General features: G+C 41.5%; 4 protein-coding genes and 1 long non-coding RNA gene across 6 annotated transcripts; 1 reads left to right on the top strand and 4 right to left on the bottom strand.

Annotated features, from left to right (window-relative positions):
* Window positions 1–1,376: 1,376 nt before the first annotated feature.
* On the bottom strand, window positions 1,377–2,895 carry LOC108129377 (uncharacterized). Its single transcript, XM_017247350.3, has one exon. It carries the CDS (start codon window positions 2,765–2,767, stop codon window positions 1,511–1,513), a length of 1,257 nt encoding a protein of 418 aa, XP_017102839.2. The 5' UTR covers window positions 2,768–2,895; the 3' UTR covers window positions 1,377–1,510.
* A 3,445-nt stretch (window positions 2,896–6,340) lies between these two features.
* On the bottom strand, window positions 6,341–8,570 carry Ttc26 (tetratricopeptide repeat domain 26). Its single transcript, XM_017247349.3, has 5 exons — window positions 8,297–8,570; window positions 8,057–8,224; window positions 7,113–7,997; window positions 6,595–7,055; window positions 6,341–6,539 (listed from the first exon to the last, which is right to left on the bottom strand). The coding sequence occupies exons 1-5, from the start codon at window positions 8,297–8,299 to the stop codon at window positions 6,341–6,343; spliced, it is 1,716 nt and encodes a 571-aa protein (XP_017102838.1). The 5' UTR covers window positions 8,300–8,570.
* Window positions 8,571–13,945: 5,375 nt separating this feature from the next.
* Window positions 13,946–14,909, bottom strand: LOC138926710 (uncharacterized). Of its 2 annotated transcripts, none has more exons than XR_011443324.1 (3): window positions 14,674–14,909; window positions 14,452–14,630; window positions 13,946–14,230 (listed from the first exon to the last, which is right to left on the bottom strand). It is a non-coding gene; the product is annotated as an uncharacterized lncRNA (long non-coding RNA). The 2 variants fall into 2 exon arrangements; XR_011443323.1 differs by having other exon boundaries at window positions 14,452–14,618; window positions 14,674–14,904.
* LOC108129410 (uncharacterized) lies at window positions 14,897–16,169 on the top strand. The gene is made up of 2 exons (XM_017247391.3): window positions 14,897–15,100; window positions 15,161–16,169. Exons 1-2 carry the CDS (start codon window positions 15,023–15,025, stop codon window positions 15,920–15,922), a joined length of 840 nt encoding a protein of 279 aa, XP_017102880.1. The 5' UTR covers window positions 14,897–15,022; the 3' UTR covers window positions 15,923–16,169.
* Window positions 16,170–18,753: 2,584 nt separating this feature from the next.
* LOC122321604 (uncharacterized) lies at window positions 18,754–19,288 on the bottom strand. Its single transcript, XM_043212226.2, has one exon. It carries the CDS (start codon window positions 19,205–19,207, stop codon window positions 18,878–18,880), a length of 330 nt encoding a protein of 109 aa, XP_043068161.1. The 5' UTR covers window positions 19,208–19,288; the 3' UTR covers window positions 18,754–18,877.
* Window positions 19,289–20,259: the final 971 nt, after the last annotated feature.

Here is a 20,259-nt window from a genome sequence, read left to right as displayed (position 1 = left end):
TTCCAGGCCATTTCCACATGTCAGCGGGAAGAAGAAAATGATGCCACCGATGCCACGCATGCCACTAATGAGGCTCGTTAGCGTGGTCATCCAGTTTGCCTCAGATGCGGCCCCCTCAGATGCGGCCCACGGACCACCCACGCCGGCTCATCCAACGGGTAATGTATGCAACAAGCCAAATTGTACAAATGTACCAGGCAAATCGATAAAGTAATTTGGCCATAGCCGACCAACCCGGCTCCCTCTCGTCCGTCCCGCCGTCCGCGAACATTTGGCCACATAATTTTGTTTGGCGGAGCAGCACGTAGCCGATGACTGAGTGACTCGGCCAGTGTCCAGGGAGTGCAGGGTATGGACGGTACGGGGTCAGGATCCTGATGGGTTCGCCTAATTGCAGCGCCATCTTGCGGTTATGCGTTCTACGTGCGTTTGTCGCACGTCTGGCTAATTAAAATTGCATTTTTCGTACGCTTCCCCTCGGGTTATTGATATGCCATGGATATATACCCTCTTACATGCATATACATATGTGTGTCGGGGACATACATTTATGTATGTAAGTACAGTATGTTGAAGGATATTGGTTGAACGTGGCACCAGTTGGCAATATTTGGAGAGGACTTGCGAGGAATTGGATGAAGTTGAAGCTATTGTGGATAAGGATGGACTACTACTTAATTTTTACACAATACTTAAACTTTTCTAATAATTTAAAATGTGTATTTTATTTAATTTTCTAATTAAATGCCCCATAACCCTGGGCAATATTGATTTTCATCACTCAATCCTCATTGTGAAGGACCTCCCTGGAGGGCTACTCCTGTAAATCCTTTCACCATCTGCATAAAATCAATCAAACTGTGCAAAATGCTTGAACGGGTCACGAACCCTCACAGCCAAGCCCAATAGGCCTAATTAATTGATTGAAGATGTCAGCCGTGTCCTTGGTTTTGGTCATCTCCATCCTCAGTACTCCCCTCTCCATCGCTCATGGCCTGAGTGTGGCAGGGCCGCAGTTGCAACTGTCATAATATTGACTCATTGCCATTGTAATTAATGGTGTTAAGACTCGCACGCCATTTTAATGCAATCCAATTGACAGGCGGCATCCGTTTCGCGTTTACTGCATTTCCCCCATCGGAGCATCTGGGGGATATTGATTTCAATTATAATGATGTAGCACAATGGACGCTGGGCCCTCATTCTGGAACATGCCTCAAACTCTGTGTTCCTTTCCCCGTGGAGCCCTAAAGGCATGCTTACTAATTGTTCACTTTTTGGATTGGGATTCGAATACTAACGAGAAGTATGAGTTGCTTCCTGAGGTTTAAAATATAAAATATAGACAGCATCCCAAAGAAAAAAAAAAAACACACTATTCGAAATTTCTATTTAATGTAAAAATTACAAAAATCCTTTAGCACAAAGCAGACTAGAATTTAATATTGAAATGTCATTCGTTGGTTTACATTTTGAGTTAAATTAGACGGAGTCTTCAGTGCCTTTTTAATTAATCGCTGACCTCTTCCTCTTCGTCCGCCCCTTCGCTATTTTCATCGCTATTCATATCCACACTCCCAATATGTGTTTCAGGACATTGGGGCTTCGTGACAGCCAGGAGAGCTTCGTCTCCAATGTCCTGATGGCTTTTTGCCCAAAGAGTACCTCTGGCTTTTCTAGTGGAATGGGGTTGGGAGGTTGATGCTTTCCCTCGAGAAGTGTTAAGCTGCAACTCCAAGGCCTCCTTGACGCTCATCTGCGAACTGTTTTCAGACTCAGTGGACTTGGCTTTACGCTTTCCATTGAAACATTTCTGGTATGCCTTTCTCGATGTACTGGGCTCATCGTCCCGCTGATTCATTTCCCGCTGATATCGCTGGAAGAGGTTTTCGGCAAAGCTTTGCTTCTCCTCGTAAGGACCTTCTTCGCCATGGCCAGGATTGTACTTGCTTTCTGGTGGGAGTTCCTCAATGTAGAACTGCCTGTCAGGAATATCGGCGTAGGCATCACTGTCCTCCGAATCCTCGCTGTAATACGAATCCAATTCCGACTCGGAGCTCTCCGTACATTCTGTTCGCTCAGGTTTGTTGACGGAACGTGGAAGTTGCTTCTTCGTTGACTTGACCATGATGGGCTTCCTTAGAGGATCGTTTAAAATCAGAGTCTGATTGTGCTGAACTAGTTTTTTCTGCTTTATGACCGCACCGGAAGTACTTGGCGGAATTTCCGGTTCATCTTTTATCTTACGGGTGCGCTGAGGCTGGGGCTGGGGCTGTGGTTGAGCCTTGGGATTGGGAAGATCGGGATTTGGAAGATGCACCACTCTCTTTGGAATCGGCCGGTCTTCACTCTGATTCCAGACGCTCATTATTAGTTGGGCCAGAAGGGGCATATCCGGGGACTCGGGACTAATAGAGAGCTGCTTCTCTAATTCACTTCGTAAGGATATTTGGTCGCCAGTTTCCATGCGAAAGGTCTCCAGGGTGTGACGGTAGCCGAACCAACTGAAGAACTCCATGACGAGCTGATTAATTAACTTGATCAGAGCGCGATCGGTAGAGCGACCAGTAGAGCGATTGGATGAGCTGATCCCCATCAGAGGTTCTGACTTGGGCATATCCAGCTGTCCTCGCATCATTTGCAGGACCTTTACGTGCATTTCGCATCTGAGACTGGCCATGATTCCGTTCTTCTCAAAGTTGGTCTTGACGCTCTCCTCCACCATGGTCTGGAAGGCAGCCTCCACCTTATTTTCATCCGAACTCATTGTTTCAGTTTAACACGAATTTTCTAAATTCTCAAATATCTACTTGGTAAATTTTAATTATACGTTTCGGGACTTTCGAGATTTTTGTCCGTTCAATTTGAATTTAATATCAGTAGTGAAAGGGTATGAACTTATTCCGTTTTCATATTTTTTGTACCCAGCCTCCTCCGTTTCAATGTTATTGGCCTGTGGCCAGTTTTTCTTCTAATGTCTACAAAGTTTTTATGCTTTTTCTGCCATTTTGCCAAACTTACTCAACTCGTTAATCATGCAGATAACCTTGAGGTTTTCCTTGTCAGTCTGTGCATATATTAGCTCCTCATAATGCCGAACATTCTGGGTGCCTTCAAGTAGGAATTTGGGCTTCAGTGCTAAAAATTTCTTCATCTAACAATAAGTTTTTAATAACACGAAAAATATATTTTTGCCAATATTAATTTAATCTATACGAGAAATAGTAAAACGATTGGGCATTAACACTCCATCATTTTAATCTGCATAGAACTCTAGAGAATAATTTTTTTTTAGATTTTTTTGTGAAATTTGGGGGCACCCCCTTCAAAAATCTGGAAAATGCATGGAGGAACCATATGAGCCCCAGCGAAGGCCATATCTTTGTCAATTTTCATCCGATTCGTAATCGGAATACCTTAAACGATTTGTACATTAATTCTCCATCAATCTGCATCAAAATCTAGAGACAAAATATTTTTTAGATTTTCAGTCAAATTTTCTGGGGACGACTCCCTTCAAAAATCTGGAAAATGCATGGAGGAAGAATATGAGCCCCAGCGAAGGCCATATCTTTGTCAATTTTCATCCGATTCGTAGCCGGAATACCTTAAACGATTTGTACATTAATTCTCCATCAATCTGCATCAAAATCTAGAGACAAAATATTTTTTAGATTTTCAGTCAAATTTTCTGGGGACGACTCCCTTCAAAAATCTGCATGGAGGAAGAATATGAGCCCCAGCGAAGGCCATATCTTTGTCAATTTTCATCCGATTCGTAGCCGGAATACCTTAAACGATTTGTACATTAATTCTCCATCAATCTGCATCAAAATCTAGAGACAAAATATTTTTTAGATTTTCAGTCAAATTTTCTGGGGACTCCCTTCAAAAATCTGGAAAATGCATGGAGGAAGAATATGAGCCCCAGCGAAGGCCATATCTTTGTCAATTTTCATCCGATTCGGAATCGGAATACCTTAAACGATTTGTACATCAATTCTCCACCAACCTGCATCAAAATCTAGAAACAAAATATTTTTCAGATTTTTTGTCAAATTTTCTGGGGTACTCCCTTCAAAAATTTCAAAAAAGGCATGGAGGAACCATATGATCCCCGGCGAAGGCCATATCTTTGTCAATTTTCATCCGATTCGGAATCGGAATACCTTAAACGATTTGTACATCAATTCTCCATTAATCTGCATCAAAATCTAGAGACAAAATATTTTTTAGATTTTCAGTCAAATTTTCTGGGGTACCCCCATCAAAAACCTCAAAAAAGGCATGGGTGAACAATATGAGCCCCAGCGAAGGCTGCATGGCCAAGAAAAAACACAACGCCATTGGTTGTCTGGCTATATCGGCTACAAGATTTATTGTACTTAATGGAATTTAAAAGTTTGTGTGCTTGAGGAAGTTTGTTGAATGGAAAAAGACTTCCTTTTATACATATACCAGGTACCCATGACTTTGCAAAAGTGGTTGAACTTGCCGAGGTTCCCATAATATATTTAAATGCAAGAACGATAATCAGTTAAATGAATAGTTTAACAAGAACTTAAAAAAACGAGCTTGGGAAAAACTCATGTACAAAACTTCATCGGTGTCCCCTTTGGCTGGCTTGGGATTTTTTTTTTCGTTTATTTGTAGGTGCTGGAAAAAGTTTGCTCAGCAATTGAGCCAAAGAAATATTTAATAACTATTTTCTTGCAATTTTTTTCGGGGGCTTGTTGAAAAAAAGTTCGCTTTGCATTTGCTTTTAATTTTTGTAATGGAATTGTTAAGAGCGGATGGCCGGGAAGAGTGGCAGATACTGGGAGCAGCTGATTTATAGCCGGGTCAAAGTTTTTTGAGTAAAAAAAATTCATTGCTGCAAAATAGCAGCCGCGCTATGGATGTTAAAGTTTTGAGCTCAGCTCCTGCTTAAATATTTATTTCACTAATTAGCAAAAGTGTTGCCGAAAACAGAAAAAACATATCTATATATTTAGCTCAATGCTGCGCCATTTCCGGTTTATCTCTCAACTAAATTTGTTGTTGGTGTTAGTACAAAGACAAGCCAATTAAGCAAAATGGCTGCGACACATTTCCGCTGGTTGGCTGAGCCATCTTCTGGCCGTTAACTGTTGTCGGGGTATAGGGTCTTAACCTGATTTGTTCTGACCTAAAATCGGAATATGTAGTGTGTTGTTCAAAAAGAAAATCTAACTAAGTCTTAAAGGTATGCTGGAATACTATAGTTAGTATTTAAAAATATAAATATTTTAAAATCGTTATAATTTTTATAAATTTTACATAAGACTTGTAATTAATGAAACTGACTTAGCCCTTTCTTTTCATTAAAATTTGTGTTTGTTGCGATGGAAAACTATCCTCTTTTTAATACCATTCTTCAGATAATAATCAGAAACATTTTTAAAAAAAAAAAAGAGTATTTAATGTCCTGAGAACCGTTGTCCTTTTCATTATTATCATAGCCTGTATTGTTGTTATTGCTGTCACACTTTCGCAATTTGCTAATCGCATTAATTATGCGTTTCTCTCATTTGCTGCTGGGCCTCTGTTTCGGTTTCAGGCTCCCGGCTCCGGCTCCTGCCTGCCGACTTCAGGCAATGGGTCCTGATTCCGTCTCTGTTCCAGTTCCAGGTCCTGCAGGCAAAATGGCCAGCAAATTGAACAAAAGCAAACTGCAGGCAAAGAAAGTGGCGGCATTTGGGGGCCACATGGGGGCAGGACGAAAACGGAAGGACGAGGCGGCTACATTTCAAGCATAATTGCCTCTCAAGGGAATTAAATTGAGCAGAGAATTTTGTTGGCAGCGTCAGCAGCTAGAGAAGACGAAGATGGGATTTTATTCCATTAATTATCAATTAGTTTTTGAAAGTTGTTGTGCCAGATTTATTAAGTGGGCACTGGCTGGCATAACTTTTGCAATTTTCAGCGTCACTTTTCTTTACTGAATTCTATTGAATTAATTAGCAAAAGTGGTTTGCGGATACAAATTGATGGGCGTGTGTGCCGCAAATTAATCAGTAATATTGCCAAGAATGCTGCCAGGCGAATTGTAAATAAATTAGCATTATTTTTCAACTCTAAATACGTAATAAATTTTTAATGAACCATCCAAGTCAATTTTGTTCGTACTGAGCCTTGGTTGGGCGAATCAGTTTCAATTATCCTAAATTGACTGAAAATCAAAGAAATTTAATTGATTAAGAAGAAAACCTCTTGAGGATTAAATTTCATTATCTGATTTATTTTACCACCTTGTTGATTAATTGAGAAAGTCATGAATCCTTTTGGTTTATTCAAAATGTATATATTTTCATAAACAAAATTATTTGAAACTGTTGATGTGCTTTCTTATGGTTTTAATCATAGCTTCTGCTTGACCATTCGATGAATCCCGTAGGAGTCCTATGACTTCAGTAATTCCGCCACCAGGACGACCCCGATGAGCCTTGGTGGCCAAAGCAAACAAGACTCCAGCACAGGCTCCGCGCTTACCTTCCCAATTCTCAGGACTGGGATCGAGTCTAAACAAGTAAACCAATAAAATAGTAGCATTTTTATTAATTTAATTAAACTCACTTTTCCAGCATATCGAAGGCCTTGGCTGCCACCCAAAATTCCTCGCACTTGTAGCACTCGTTGGCAATTAATTGCAACAGGATGAAGGCCTCGGCATTTGTGTCCCTGGTGATGAACACATTCCAGGCCAGCTCCGGATGACCGCAGTGGATGTGACACTTGGCCAGGATCATGCAGTAAGTGTGTTGGTTCTTGATGTCCATGTCGGAAATTTGCATTAGCAACTCCTCCGCCTCCTTGTAGTACCCTGTGGCGCACTTGGCCTGGGCAAAGTTATAGTTGAAAACATCGTCGTTGACGAAGTAACTCCGAATGGAGTTCATGTAAACAAGTACTTCCTCGAACTGTTCGTAGAGGAAAAACGCAGAGGCCATGCTCTGGCGACCTGGTATGGTGTCACATTCTGTGGCCGAACTTCCCACTAAATGGAGGTTTTGCTGGGCCGTCTTGATGTGCTCTTTCTGTGGGGGATTAGATATAAGAATTGTGAATTAAATTTAAACATTTAAGGCCCTTACTGATCCTAGTTGCTGACCCAAAGCGGCGTGCACTACGCCCTTGAGAATATATTCATGCGGCGAGGTGGGCTGCAGTTCCTTCATCAAGGCATGTGCCTCCTGGATATCCCCCTGCTTCAAATAGTAAATGGCTAGATTAAGCCTAGCTTCGGGTATGATGTTCAGTAAGCCAGGCAGGACCCTCAGGGCTCCCTCGCCATTCCGGAAAACAACTAGATTGTGCCGCAGAAGATCTGCCCCGAAGGTTCCATTGTCGGCTATGTTCTTGATCTCCTGCTCCGCCACACGACCGTTAAATAGTCGGAATCGATTGCAGGCTTTCAGATTTATGGCTATGGTGCTATCGCTGTGTTGTCCAAGGTACACATCTAGCACTTCCTGGGACATGTCGTAGTAGTCGAGCTTATAGAAACACAGAGCCAAGTACACGTTGATGGCCATGTAGTCCTTGTTGTCTACGAGCACTCGCTTGTAGACGTCGATGGCCTCCTGGTAGTGGGCTCGCAAATAGTGCATCGAAGCCAGGCTCAGTTGCTGCTCCAAGCTGGACGAGTTCTGCAGCTCCTCCTGGAGGTCACTCCACTCCTCTTCGTTGCCCAATTTGTGGGCCAAGTGAAACAGGAGACGCTGCTTTAGCTGGCTGTCGGCAGCCTTCTCCATCAGCTGCTGAGCCTCCTCGTAAAGGCCCAAATAGAACATGCAGACGGCTAGGTTAAGATCCACTTTCCCATCGGGGACAGGGGCGGTTTTCTGTATGGACTTGTATTGGCCAAGAGCCTGTTGGTAGTCGCCTAGGTGAAAGTTGCAAAACGCAATCCATTGATCCACTTGCCGCTGTTTTATGGCCTGGGCACCCTCCTCCTCGTCTTCGTCGTCGTTTGCGTACTAAAGGAAGTACTAGTGCTAAAAACTAGGAATCCTTTACTTTTTCAATATCAACATACCTCCAGAAAAGCCCTGGCACCCGTGTAATCGCGCTTGATGATGAAATCCTCGAGAGAGGCCGGCACCGGAGTCTTTCTCGACTGCCTGGTGACTCCCAGGCCGCTGCCAGGACCTCCGCTGGCCGCGTTCCTCGAGCTTGCCGAGTCGGTTTTTCCACGTGAAAGTATCTGGTTGTAAAGCGCATAAGTATATCTCGGACTATCTGACAACATTTTTCAGGCGCTTGCCGCATTTCTTACCATTTTTTCTTAGCTCTTCCTTGGCCTGGGATTTTTGTTCCTTACGCCTTGCTGGCTCCTCAGTGTTTGGGCCTTGTGTTTTGAATTTTTTTCTTGGTTACGGTCGCTTGGCAACCCACATAGCGTCGATAAAGCAGTTCAGCCATGCCTCACTGCGCCCAGAAAGCGCCCCTTGGCATCTGTGTCTGTAACTGGAGCAGCAAATACAGTATCTGCTAGCTGTAACCAACTGTTGATCCGACAGGACTGCCACCCTTAAGTCCGGGGATATTATAAAATGTGTTACGGTTTTTTCCTCGCCTTTTTGTAGGTACTTTGTGGTTGCTTTTGCATCATATTTAAGAATTTAAATATTTTATAAATCTATTTTATTTGTAAATACTTACCATAAAAACCTTTGAAAATCATTTACCGAAAGCCATAAAGTAACCTGGAGAGGTTCTAGCCTGCTGAGGGTGAGAGATGCTCTTGTGTGGCAGCCTTCTGGCACGCATTGTTGACACAGTTCCACAGTGGAGATGTGCTGCTGTTGCATTTCCATTTTGCCATTTGCTTTATTTATAAGACGCACCCGAATCATAAATATGCAGGCAGCCTCAAGCGAGATATGCATGCGTCAATCCGGGCGCCTTTCCTGGGCAACGAGTGTGTGCAATTCTTTGGGATACGAGAGTATTTTTCCTCTGCCTTGCTGACACAGCATAATGGCCAACACGCACACCCGTACTGTGTGTATCGGTGATAGACGTGAGTCAGGAATTTTTGTTATTCCATGGGAAATTCGTACGCCATCAAATGGAAAAATAAGTGCAAAACAAAAACAATCTAGGATGCATATTGTCAGTTTGAATTTGAACAACTTTAATATTAAGGTGGGGGGATCTATTCGGCCATAAAGCATAATGCCTACCAGAACTTCCTTAACTTTGCAGCCGCAAGTACCGCTCACTAAACCCAAAAACGGAAACCGAAACAAATTGAATATAAAAGTGCAGATAAAAGATGAACAACAATCTGTTTGCCGCCTAAAATAAAACAAACGGCAACAGCCAGGCAAACAAATTTACTTTCAAGTTGAAGCATATTTGCTGTCCTTTCTACATCCTCCACATACATACCTATATATCTATTTCCATCTGCTGGCTGGTTTTTGGACTCATTCGTCGAGCGCGCCTTTGTTTATTCTACACTTTATTGCGCTTTTGCAATTCCGCGTTTCCGTTTCCCGTCAAATCAGCCATAAAAAACGTAAAGTAAAGGAACGATGTGGAATGGAAATCTGGGAGTCAAGACCCCGCCCAGCTTGATGGCTTGGTGCTGGGTCTTGGGTACTGGGTCCTGGTTCCTGCTCCTTGAAGGCGCCTATTACATTTCGCAGTCGAATAAACAATGCCAACATCATTTGCACCTCCTTCATTATGGGCTTGGCTCGTTATTTGTCAAACAAATAAACAGCAGGCAATGGATGATGTCGGGATCCTGACAGGCTTGGTCGTGGCCTGGGCCGGGGTGGCTGTTGGAAGAAAACAGTCACTGTTTCTGTTACGTGCAATTGTCTCTCGCCCGGGCCCATGATTTTCCATCATTATCATGGAGAGCTGTTCGTTTTTACAATTTCTTTTTTTTTTGTCGTTCCATGGCCTTTCCTCTGCGACAATTTATTGTCATCTTCTCCTTCACGCTGAGTGTCGCCTGCTCGTTTTGTGTTGTTTATACACTTTAGTATTTGCATTGCCTTCTGTTCTCCGGCTTGGGTTTATTTTTTTTGCTTTTCGGACTGGATTTTTCCCAAGAAAATTTCGAACTTGCGAAATGAAGTGCAAAATTCAAACGGAAATTGAAATGGCAATGACAGAGTCGACTTGAGTTGAGTTTACTTCTCCCTTTCGCTCCTTCGATTTATTTATACTTTGGGTTTTTCTTTTTATTCATTTTTTTTCTGTATAGAAAGGCCTGGACTTTGGGCTTCATCCTTGGATCCTGGGGCACATGTTGCCTGCAGTTGCATATAAAAATATTTCCTCAAAATGAAGTTGAGAAAATGGCGATTTTCTCAAGCGTAAACTAAACACTAGAAATGCGAAAATAAATAAAAATGGACATCTTGGCGAATTTATTGGTCATGATGGGGACGATGATGGTGGTGCTGCTTGAGTTTCGGGTTTAGCACACAAATGTTGAATGCCACTGAAGCATGCATAATAATGGGGCACTGAACTTTAACGATTTCAAATTGGGTTCTCCGGTCAGGGGTCAACAAGCAGAATGTGCTTCAACTTTAGCAGATTATTTCGCCAAAAACATATACTTCTTTTAGGTTTAATATCCATAGTATTCTGTGACCAACACTTTCGCTGACCAATATCAATTCGTTAGTCAGTTTGCCAAAAGATACATATGTATATGGAAAGAAATCAGACAACTGTTGTTTCCAATTAGAGGCAAATAACAAAATTGTTTGGCGGTCCAAAAATTTCCACCAAAACCCAGCTTTTTCAAATTTGTTTAGAGCTCCCATCGGCGGCGAGAGCTGCTCTTCATTTTTGTGGCAATTGCATTATTGGTGAATGTGTGAAATGTTTTTCCCCCTACGTAGCTACATACGTGGGGATTTTGTGGGTGAACCTCCACACGATTTGGCGCATTTACATATTTTAATTAAAACATAAATTTTGTATTTTAGTCAGTCATCTGAATATCGGATGTGTGCGAAAGCCGGAGAGCATTTTTGACGCAATTGATTAGAGATGTCAGGAAAAGTTAACCGTGATTTGAATGTGATTTATTAAAGGGTATATATTGGAAATAGTTTTTTTTATTTAATAGATTTATTATTATTATGAAAACTCCAGTTAATCATTTAGTAATCATTTAAAAATAATAACTATTTTGAGATTTAAAATGAGAATTTTTTAAATAAGTACTACCAGAACATTATTTTCCTATAAAAAATATTTTTTATTTATCTTTTTATTCAATTTTTTTTTGCAAACTATGTGTATTTTTTTTTGCAAACTATGTGTATGTCTTTTCATCTTGGTGTCTCATCTCTTGAGATGTTCGATGCCTTGTCATGCCTTTGGTTATTTTAATAAATTTTTAACAACCTCACGCACATCACAGTTCTTTCTACACACCCCCATATACAGTCTCACATATGGAAGTGTATCCGAACAGGCCATAGCTTACTACTAGCTATCTACTAAATATTTAAACGCAGCGTCAGATCGTAAAAGCAAAATGTATGCAAAGTGCATGTCGGGCAGCTATCGAGGTGAGTTGTAAAAAAACAGAGGCGAGTAATAGCAAAAATAAGGAGGAAAAAAGGCAACACGCTGGAAAAAGGCAGGACTTGAGGTAAATAAAAACAGACAGGCAGGGAGCCATCTAACAATATTGAATAAAGTTACTACCTGGCGGTCTGTTACGCCTCATCGTCTAAACTATGTATATGTATTACACGTATAGTATATATTTTTTGCCCTGAGGTGAAAAGCCGTCGACATGATTTTCCTCACCCTCATTCTCCTTTAATAGTGTTTTCTGGGCCAGTGAGTCCAATATAAACACAAATACGCAAATATTTTTGCTTACTTTCTTGAAATAAAATTAATTTTGAAATATGTTTGTGGATGCCTCTTAATAGTTACACAGTAACAGACCCTAAAAGTGTCCTTTAAATGCATCCTCTTGATTTTAAATTTCCACAGAAATTTTGAAATAAACGCTTATCGGCGTGGCAGACTTGCAGCCCAAAGTTACGCATCGATGGCAATACAAACACACGGCACATGCCACGCCATGCCAGAGACACAAAATTTCTTAATTTCTGCCAGGCAGTGCCAGGGAGTAAAATCCTGTCACCCTACTCGAACAACCTGCCCCTACAACCATGCCAAATAAAAACAGTATAGTGCCAAAGCCGCAATGTGTCTGGCTGTAGGGTCTCTGGGCCGTGTTTCTGCCAAAGTCGAACATATATGGCCGTCATGTCTTGCTCTCTATGCGACCACGCCCACACAATCAGGCGCCCATTTATGCACTAATTAAAATTTTATCGTTAAATCTTGTTTGCATGCATTGCTACAAGCAGGCGAGGCAAGCTTCCTGCATCCAGGATCCTGCCACTGCACTCCAGCACTCCGCCAAATCCTCCTGCTCCTGCTCCTTCTTCGGCCACCGGCTGCCCCACCAAAAATGTATGCAATGCGAACATTTTTCGTTGAAAATGTTTGGCAACAGTTATTTGCACTTCCCGGTTCCCGACTACCGAATCCCGATTCCCGAATACCAACCATGCCCATTTCGAGAGGCTGGAGAGGCGGTTGGCCAAGAGGACCGGAGGATTTTCATTGCGTTTAATACTCGGCTCAAGCACTTTCATACTTTATTTGGCGCAACTCTCAGCCAAATCCGAGTGCCTCGCCATAAGTGCCTGCCCGTATCATGCAATGCACGGCGGGAAACCATCACGAAAATTGGTATCTGTACTCCAAAAAATGCTTTTGATGGTTGTGCTTTTTAATATTTTATATAAAAAACTATAGCAACACTAAAAAATTCAGCTTTTTCAGCTTTCATTTGAAATGCTTAATGAAAAGTCAATAAATAGTATGGCATTTAATGCTAAAAAAAATTTTATCTTATTAAAAAACTGTTAACATTAAAACTGTGAACGCCATGATTTGATTTACAAAAAAATCTATATAGTGATTTTATTTATTTCTAGTGATTATTTCTAGACTTTATTTCTATATTGTGAGTTAAACAGCAGCTCTTTTCACGAGTTAAAGGGTGTTATTTAATAATTTTCATATTATTAATGCACTCACAAAAACGTAAATATATAATAACAATACGTCCTTTCTCCCTTAGGTCCCTGCCAAGAAAACACGGCTCGTGTTTAGGCTCATGCCTATGAAGTTACTCCAAGGACCTGAACACGGGTTATGTTATAAAAACATTTAACAAATGTTTTTTTTTAATCTTCAACAAAAAAATGTAACCCAACTCTTATCTGAAAATGTAGACCTCGCTCTGTTTGGCGAATAACAATTTCCAATCAGTGTGTCTGCCATATTGTGAAGCATTTTTCAAATTACACCTAATTTTGTGCGCACTCAACGACTCAAATAAAATCCAAATTGAATTTCCGAATGTGGAAACCAAAATCCAAAAAGTCACACAACTTTTTCCTCCGATGCTGCTGCCGTTTTGTCAACTTTTTTAATTTAATCTATACAGTGCGTATGCGTAATTTTTGTGGCTTTAAGCGGCAGCTGCTGTCGTTGCTACACACGCGTATACTGTGCCTGGGTGCTGTGCCTTTGGGGGTGTGAGTGCGGTTAGGAATGGAAAAGAAGCAAAAAATTTAATTAAAACGTTGCATAAATGAAATTCAAATTTGAAACTGCATGCAAAATGAATAATTGAATGGACCATGGTAGTTGACTAGCTGCGACTGATGTTTTAGTTAATTTTTGTCAGCGTGTCGGGGTCTTTCAGTTAGAAACGCCTCCCACAGCATTCACTCGAAACGCTTGACCAACATAGTTTTTAAAAAACTACTTTTATTTAAAACAATTTTTATAAGTGTTTCCCCTGATTTTTTATTATTTAAAATATGTTTCTTTTTCAGACCATATTTCTGGTATTCACTGTACATGTAAGTGACAACCTACTACCGAATTTTCAGTCTGCAAACAAATCAACCGCAAAACAAATTACTAATTTAATTTTCATTGTATTCAGTTGAATATTACAGGTTTATTTGTTTTTCCTTTTTTATCGGCCTTTGACTGGAGATAAAATTCACTGAAATAATTGTGCATTTCGATGTAAAGTTGGCTTTGTTGTTTTATAAATCTTCTTTATTGCCGGTCGCAATTGTCCCAGAGATGAGTTTTTTGATTTTATGGGCCTTGGAGCTAAGCACTGTTGAGTCCATAAAGGCAAAATCAAAATGCATAAAAAATATGTGGCCAAAAAGACTTTTAAATACTTTTATAAAATTTATAAGTGTGTGGATACATATCTATAAAAAGCATTTTTAAATTCCATTCCCTTCAAAAACTAATAATAAATATAAAAATCTACATTAAGGTAAAAATTTCTTTGGCAAGTGTATAAAAAGTATAAGCCAACTTATTTATTACCTTTGTTTAGACTTTATATGACACTACAAGGCCTGCACTGATGGCACTTGAGCGAACGGCATTAGCATTGTCCTGGCTGTCTCCGTATCCTTGCAAGCTCCCTATCACCATCTCTTTCACCCGATTCGCTCCATCTTTGTCTGTCTTTGTTAGTCCTTGCTGCAAGTCTGAGAAAGTTTCTTATCGCGACAGAATGTTATTTTTTTCTCTCGCCGGGCTTACTTTTCGCTTGATTTGTTTTCGCTAGTTGTGTGAGAGAATTCTGCTTTATTCCATGGAAATTTTGACTTTTCTTGTGTTCCATTAACTTTCCGCCATAAGTGGGTATGTGAAGAGAGACTAGACTCAGTCAGCCAAAAATATTGGAGCTCCCCTTCTGGGAAGTTAATTTCCCACAACTTTGCATTTCTCAATTTGTGAGATATTCAGGGACTTGTAAACGTTGAAATAAAAGTCTTTGATAAGTAAAAATAAATAAATTTAAAAAAGATTAAAATTTCTATATAGCTAAGCATTTTATTATTCAATAATAAGAAAAATAAAATAATCCAACAAATTTTCTGTGATAATCATGTGTGAAAGAAAATCTAACTTTGTGTCTTACGACATGGTTCACAATCTAAGGTGCAACAAGCGAGGACCCAGAATGGCCAGTATTAATCTTTATATTCTGGAATCTATATAACCTAATTTTGTTATCACTTATTAGAGGCACGATATGAAACCGAAGAAATACTGGCCCGGAGCGAGGTTCATGTGTGTTACCAAGAACGGAGATCTGAATACGGCGGCTTACTGCTTGGCGGAGGCCATGCACGAACCGTTTCAACCATTTCCAATGGCCACGGTGGCGGTTCAGAGCTGCATACGGGAGGATTTCATTGGCCGGGTGAGAAGTCGCTTCCGGCAGGTGAAGCCCCACGTGGCCAACCATCCGAACTTCGAGCGATCTCTCGCGGCCTTGAAACACGGTCCTCACCCCGTCAGCTATGTGCTGGCCGATGAGGCTGATGCCCCACCTTGTGCCAGTCCCATTTTGGTTACCGATACGATCACCCATCTGTATTTTCCCAGCGGCGCTTCGGGAGTCACCACATTGCACTCGTTCAACACCATGGATGATGTGGCGGAGATTTTCGCATTCGAGACCCCGAAATTTGATGCCATTTACTTTTTCGACGAGGGCGTCAAGGACATCTATAGACTAGCGCCCTTTGTCAAGTGCACCCATTTTTTTGTCAACTGCATGGATGCCTGCCTGTTGGAGATTATGCCGTACTTCTTGGACAAAAAGTCCATGGTTCTGTTCAAACGGGGCTACCACTACGAGTGCCTCGAGATGGGTGGCCAATGGAAAATAATCGTGTTTCCCTATAGCTCCACCATCTTGCGATCATGTTGCTGCCCCACCGGCCATTGTCGGTGCTACTTCACCCGCGATTCCTGCTGCGAGAACCACTTGAATATATAGTGGAGAAACGGAGATAGTTTCGGCCAGCCTCACACCCGTAGGATATTTATTTGGCGATAATTTCGACTGGGAACTCCATCTTGGCAAACGAAAACTGAAGATGCGACTTCCTCCGTCTGGAGTCGCCCCAGAAATCCGCAGTTCCAATGAGTAGTTTGCGACTGGCAACACATGTGAGCCATAATTTTCGCGGCAGTTGCTTTTGGATTGCAAGTAAAGTACTTCATGGCTAAAGGAACTTATTTGTTTAAAATATAAAAATAAAAAAAATATATTTGCAAATAAAACCAAAATTAGTTGGATTTAGGAGTGGAATGTAGTCTAAAATTATATACATATGAGCTTTGTATTTCCATGCGAGTCTCGTCTGTACTTTGGGCCATAATAATTTTGGCTGTATTTATCAAGCCGTGTCCTCCCTCCCTTCCCAGAAGTCCTCGGCTTGGGCCAACCGCTTGCAGGATGTCGCCGACTGTTGGCTTTTAATAAAACTTGCACAGAGCAGCCGCCAAGTATTTGCCTTGGCCTTGCCGAAAAAGAACTTTGGTAAGTCTGTGGATCTGTGGGTAGTGTGGATTGACAGAGGGGAAGACTGAACTCCTAAAACCGACACAAGTCTGGCAGCCATTAGTTGCGGCTGCTGATGCGGCAGCTTGTCGCCAAGGCATTGACTTCTTTCGTTCACCGCCGCAGTTGTTGGGCTTTTATGTGCCAACTTGTTAATGAGTTTGCCGGGGAAGTGAGTGATTCTACAAAGGGATGGGTAGTCTTGTCTCCAGCCACCTCTGCCAGCCGAATACCATTCTCATTTTGATGGCTGACAGGCCTAGGCTGCACTTACTTACCTTCAGACATTTGGCATTGAAACGACGAACCCAACTGCAATCACCGGCAGTTGCCGGCTTTTTCTCCTTTTTCTGCACTTATTCCTCCTGGAAGGTCCTTCCATCTGGCGCATTCTTCCATCCGTCTGGCTGAGTGACTGTTTATTTGTCAGTGCTGTCTGCCATTTTGATTTTCAGTCTGACATATTTTGGCCGCACTTCAGCATTTTGATGTTCGTTGGCCATGAAAAATTGCAATGGAAAAATGATGTTGCACATTAATATTTTACCTCTGAAAGGGGTTTCTCCTCTTTACTTGCACAAGTGCACAAAAATGCGACAAAGTGAATCAGATTGTGAAGATTGTGAAGTTATTTGCAAAATATGAAATTGACTTTTTGAATTTCAAAGCATTTTTCGAGAGCACATTTAAATTAAATTATTTCTGGCAATGTAAATATTGTTTCAAAAGGGCTCGGGCTTCAACGCCTTTGGGGCCAAGCTCAGTAGTCACATGTGAAATGTACAAACGAATAACAAGGTGTCCATTATGTTTATAAAATTGCTCGACAATCACCGGCAACCGCTGCCAGCATAAAAACCGAAACAAAACAGAGCAATTTCGACCAAATGTCTCTGAAACTGACCGCAACAATTTGAAAAACATTACCCATACGCCGCGTATGACATGGCAAAGCAAAGCTCATGGGTGGCCCAGAAAAAAAGGGGCAAACGCAGGGCGGGAATGGGTCTGGAAACCGACTCGACCAACGGAGGACAGTGTATTTTCAACACCTGCTGGTCAAACAAATCGTGTTCATTTCGGTACAAACACTAATTTCGACAAGGTGCAAACAAGCTGACGACTGGTTGGTGGGTGGGTGGAAAAGGTGTCTATTGAAGTGGAGGTCCAAGGGTGGAGCTTGGGGACACTAGCCCGAACAGGAACATGCTCGAAACACAAACACAATGGAGGAAATTCCCATACATCGGGGGAGAACGGAGGAGACCAGATAGACACATGGATGTCACGTGCACGGACTACTGCCATTTTCCTGTACAGGAACAAAAAAAAATATATCGTTTTTTTTTATCTAGAAAATTTATATTTATTTCAAGATGCTGTGAAAATAATTTCAAATAAAACAATTCACATCTGCAAGTGATGACTGAGGTGTTAGATTGCATAAATTTATGTGCTTCAATTGAATTTATTTATTGGTTTTAGAAATATATCAATAACAAAAAAATATCAAAGAATTTATTCCAATAAATAAATAAATGAAATAAACTAATATAGTGTTCTAGTTTGAGCTCATTGTGTTTATATTAATTAATAAAAATCTTGACTTTTAAGCTAATTAAAATATGACAGTTCCTCATTGCTTAATTTTTATATAATTTATGAAAAACTCATGTATTTTTTATTGTGTAGCCAACTTCAGAGTCAAAGCCCGGAGTTTGGAGTCTGCGTTTTCGGACTGGGCCTGGCGTCGACAGATAAAATGCTTTTTTGTGAAAAATGTAAAATTGCATTTGTAACCGCATTTCATTAGAGGAAGAAAGTCAACCGTCAGGTAGCAGACAACGCACGTTTCTCCGTCAGTTGGAGTCCGGAGTAAGCCCGGCGGGGGAATAGTTGGTAAAATAGCAACAAAGTTCGCATCCGTGCCGGCGATACGAGCATCGTCACGGTCAATGGTGAAAACAAGCAGACAAAACTTGGCCCACACAGTCGCATAGTCAGGCGAACGGAAAGCAAACTATTTCAAAAGAGGGTGTGGAAATAGTGGGTATTCGTGGTAAGCGGGAATGCAAAACGGGTTTGCATTTTGCCATTTTGGCTGCCAGGGCCAGGACATAAACATGGATTCTGTCTGGCTTGCAGTCTGTGTCCCGTATCTCTATCGGAATCTGTTCCTGCCCCACTCATTGTCTGCTGTTTAGGCCTTTTAAATGTCCTTCCTGAAATGGTGATGGGGAAGTTGGTATCGATACGCGGCACTGCAGTGGGACTCTTACGTTAAGAGATTTTTGATGTTTATTCAAATTGGATACGAAAGTATTTTAATCGATTAACAAAATTTAAATCATGTAAAACTACACAACTTTAGCAGTGTATCGAGAGCTTCTATTTTAGGAGGTCTTCATTTAATATGTCACCGGTGAAGTTTGCTAGCAAAGCTACGATTTTCGGCATCTCCCTGAGACCTTCTTTCACTTCGGTGAAGGTGACAAAGCGGTAGAAGAGAAGGAACCCCACCACTATGAAGGTGGGAAGGGCTATGGCCACCATTATTCTTGCCACAAAGAGTATAGTGTAGAAACATAATACCATAACAAATATTGTAGCTATGATACGACACATATCTCCATTTACAAGTGGCGTTGATTGTAGGAAGTCGTCCAGAAGTTTGGCGATTGGATTGGTAAAGTTCCTGGGAACACTGCTATTTTCCATTTTCAGATATTTACAAAAATTTAACAAGGATTTGGTTGTCTGTAGCGTTTCCGGTATTCAAATACTAATAAAGCAATACCTACTACTGTGAAAAAATCCCTCAATACAATATGAATAATTCTTTGTTTATTCAATTGCTTTAGGAAACGAAACACTAGGAACATAAACCCAAAATGGCCAGCTGTGAAATCTAAATGGCGCACTTGATGTCAACGGCAGCATTCCTGCCCGAGACCGCTGCCGAACAGTGTCCTGACAACTTGACAAATGAATGATCGGGCCGCAGTCTCAGCGCCGCAGAGCGGCCAACCTCAGGCACCAGACAACGGACAGGACAACGGACCGAGGACAGTGGACCTCGGACAGGACATCCGACAACGGCTAGAGGATATCGGACAGGGGCGCATGACGGTCCTGACGCGTCGACAAACCGCAAAAAGCGAAACGGCAATCGACCGACAACAGCAAAAACTACCTATAATAAAAACAACAAAGGGTAAAAATGAACCCGACAATTTCTGCGTCGCCACCAGGACTCCGCCATTCCAACAGTCATGAAAAGCACCGATTACCGATCTGCCGGACGGCCCAGAAGGACGAGGGCTGCAAGTCCTTTGCAGTTCGTCTGCCATTTGCTGGTCGGTCGGCTGGTGTCTGTGCATAAATTCCATCATATGATATCAATTAGTGATAGTGCGGTGCGACTGAAATGTCATTTGCAAAAATGCGCATATTTTAAAAGTGACACACGCACACACAGTCAGGACCTCTCCTTAGCTCCTGCCAGCCGCCATACCCCATCCGTCGTTCGCCGTCCGCCATCAGCCTATCATCCATCCATGATATGTCGCTAACGGAGCGGGAGTAACATTTCTCTATTTTTCAGGAAGAGTATGTTTAATGGTGGAAGGATTTTGGTTATATAAGGATATGTTCTCAATTGATAATTGAGATTAAATGTTAAAATATATCATTGAACTTTTATGTTTTCCATTCTTATAACCATTGACCTGTTACGGATGAAAAAATAGAGCATTCACCTGTCGCCTAAT

Source organism: Drosophila bipectinata, chromosome 3R, assembly GCF_030179905.1.
Source record: "Drosophila bipectinata strain 14024-0381.07 chromosome 3R, DbipHiC1v2, whole genome shotgun sequence".
In the NCBI taxonomy this organism is placed as follows: Eukaryota; Metazoa; Arthropoda; class Insecta; order Diptera; family Drosophilidae; genus Drosophila; species Drosophila bipectinata.
The sequence above is the reverse complement of the archived record's forward strand: the minus strand, read 5'-3'. Positions and strand labels throughout refer to the sequence as shown.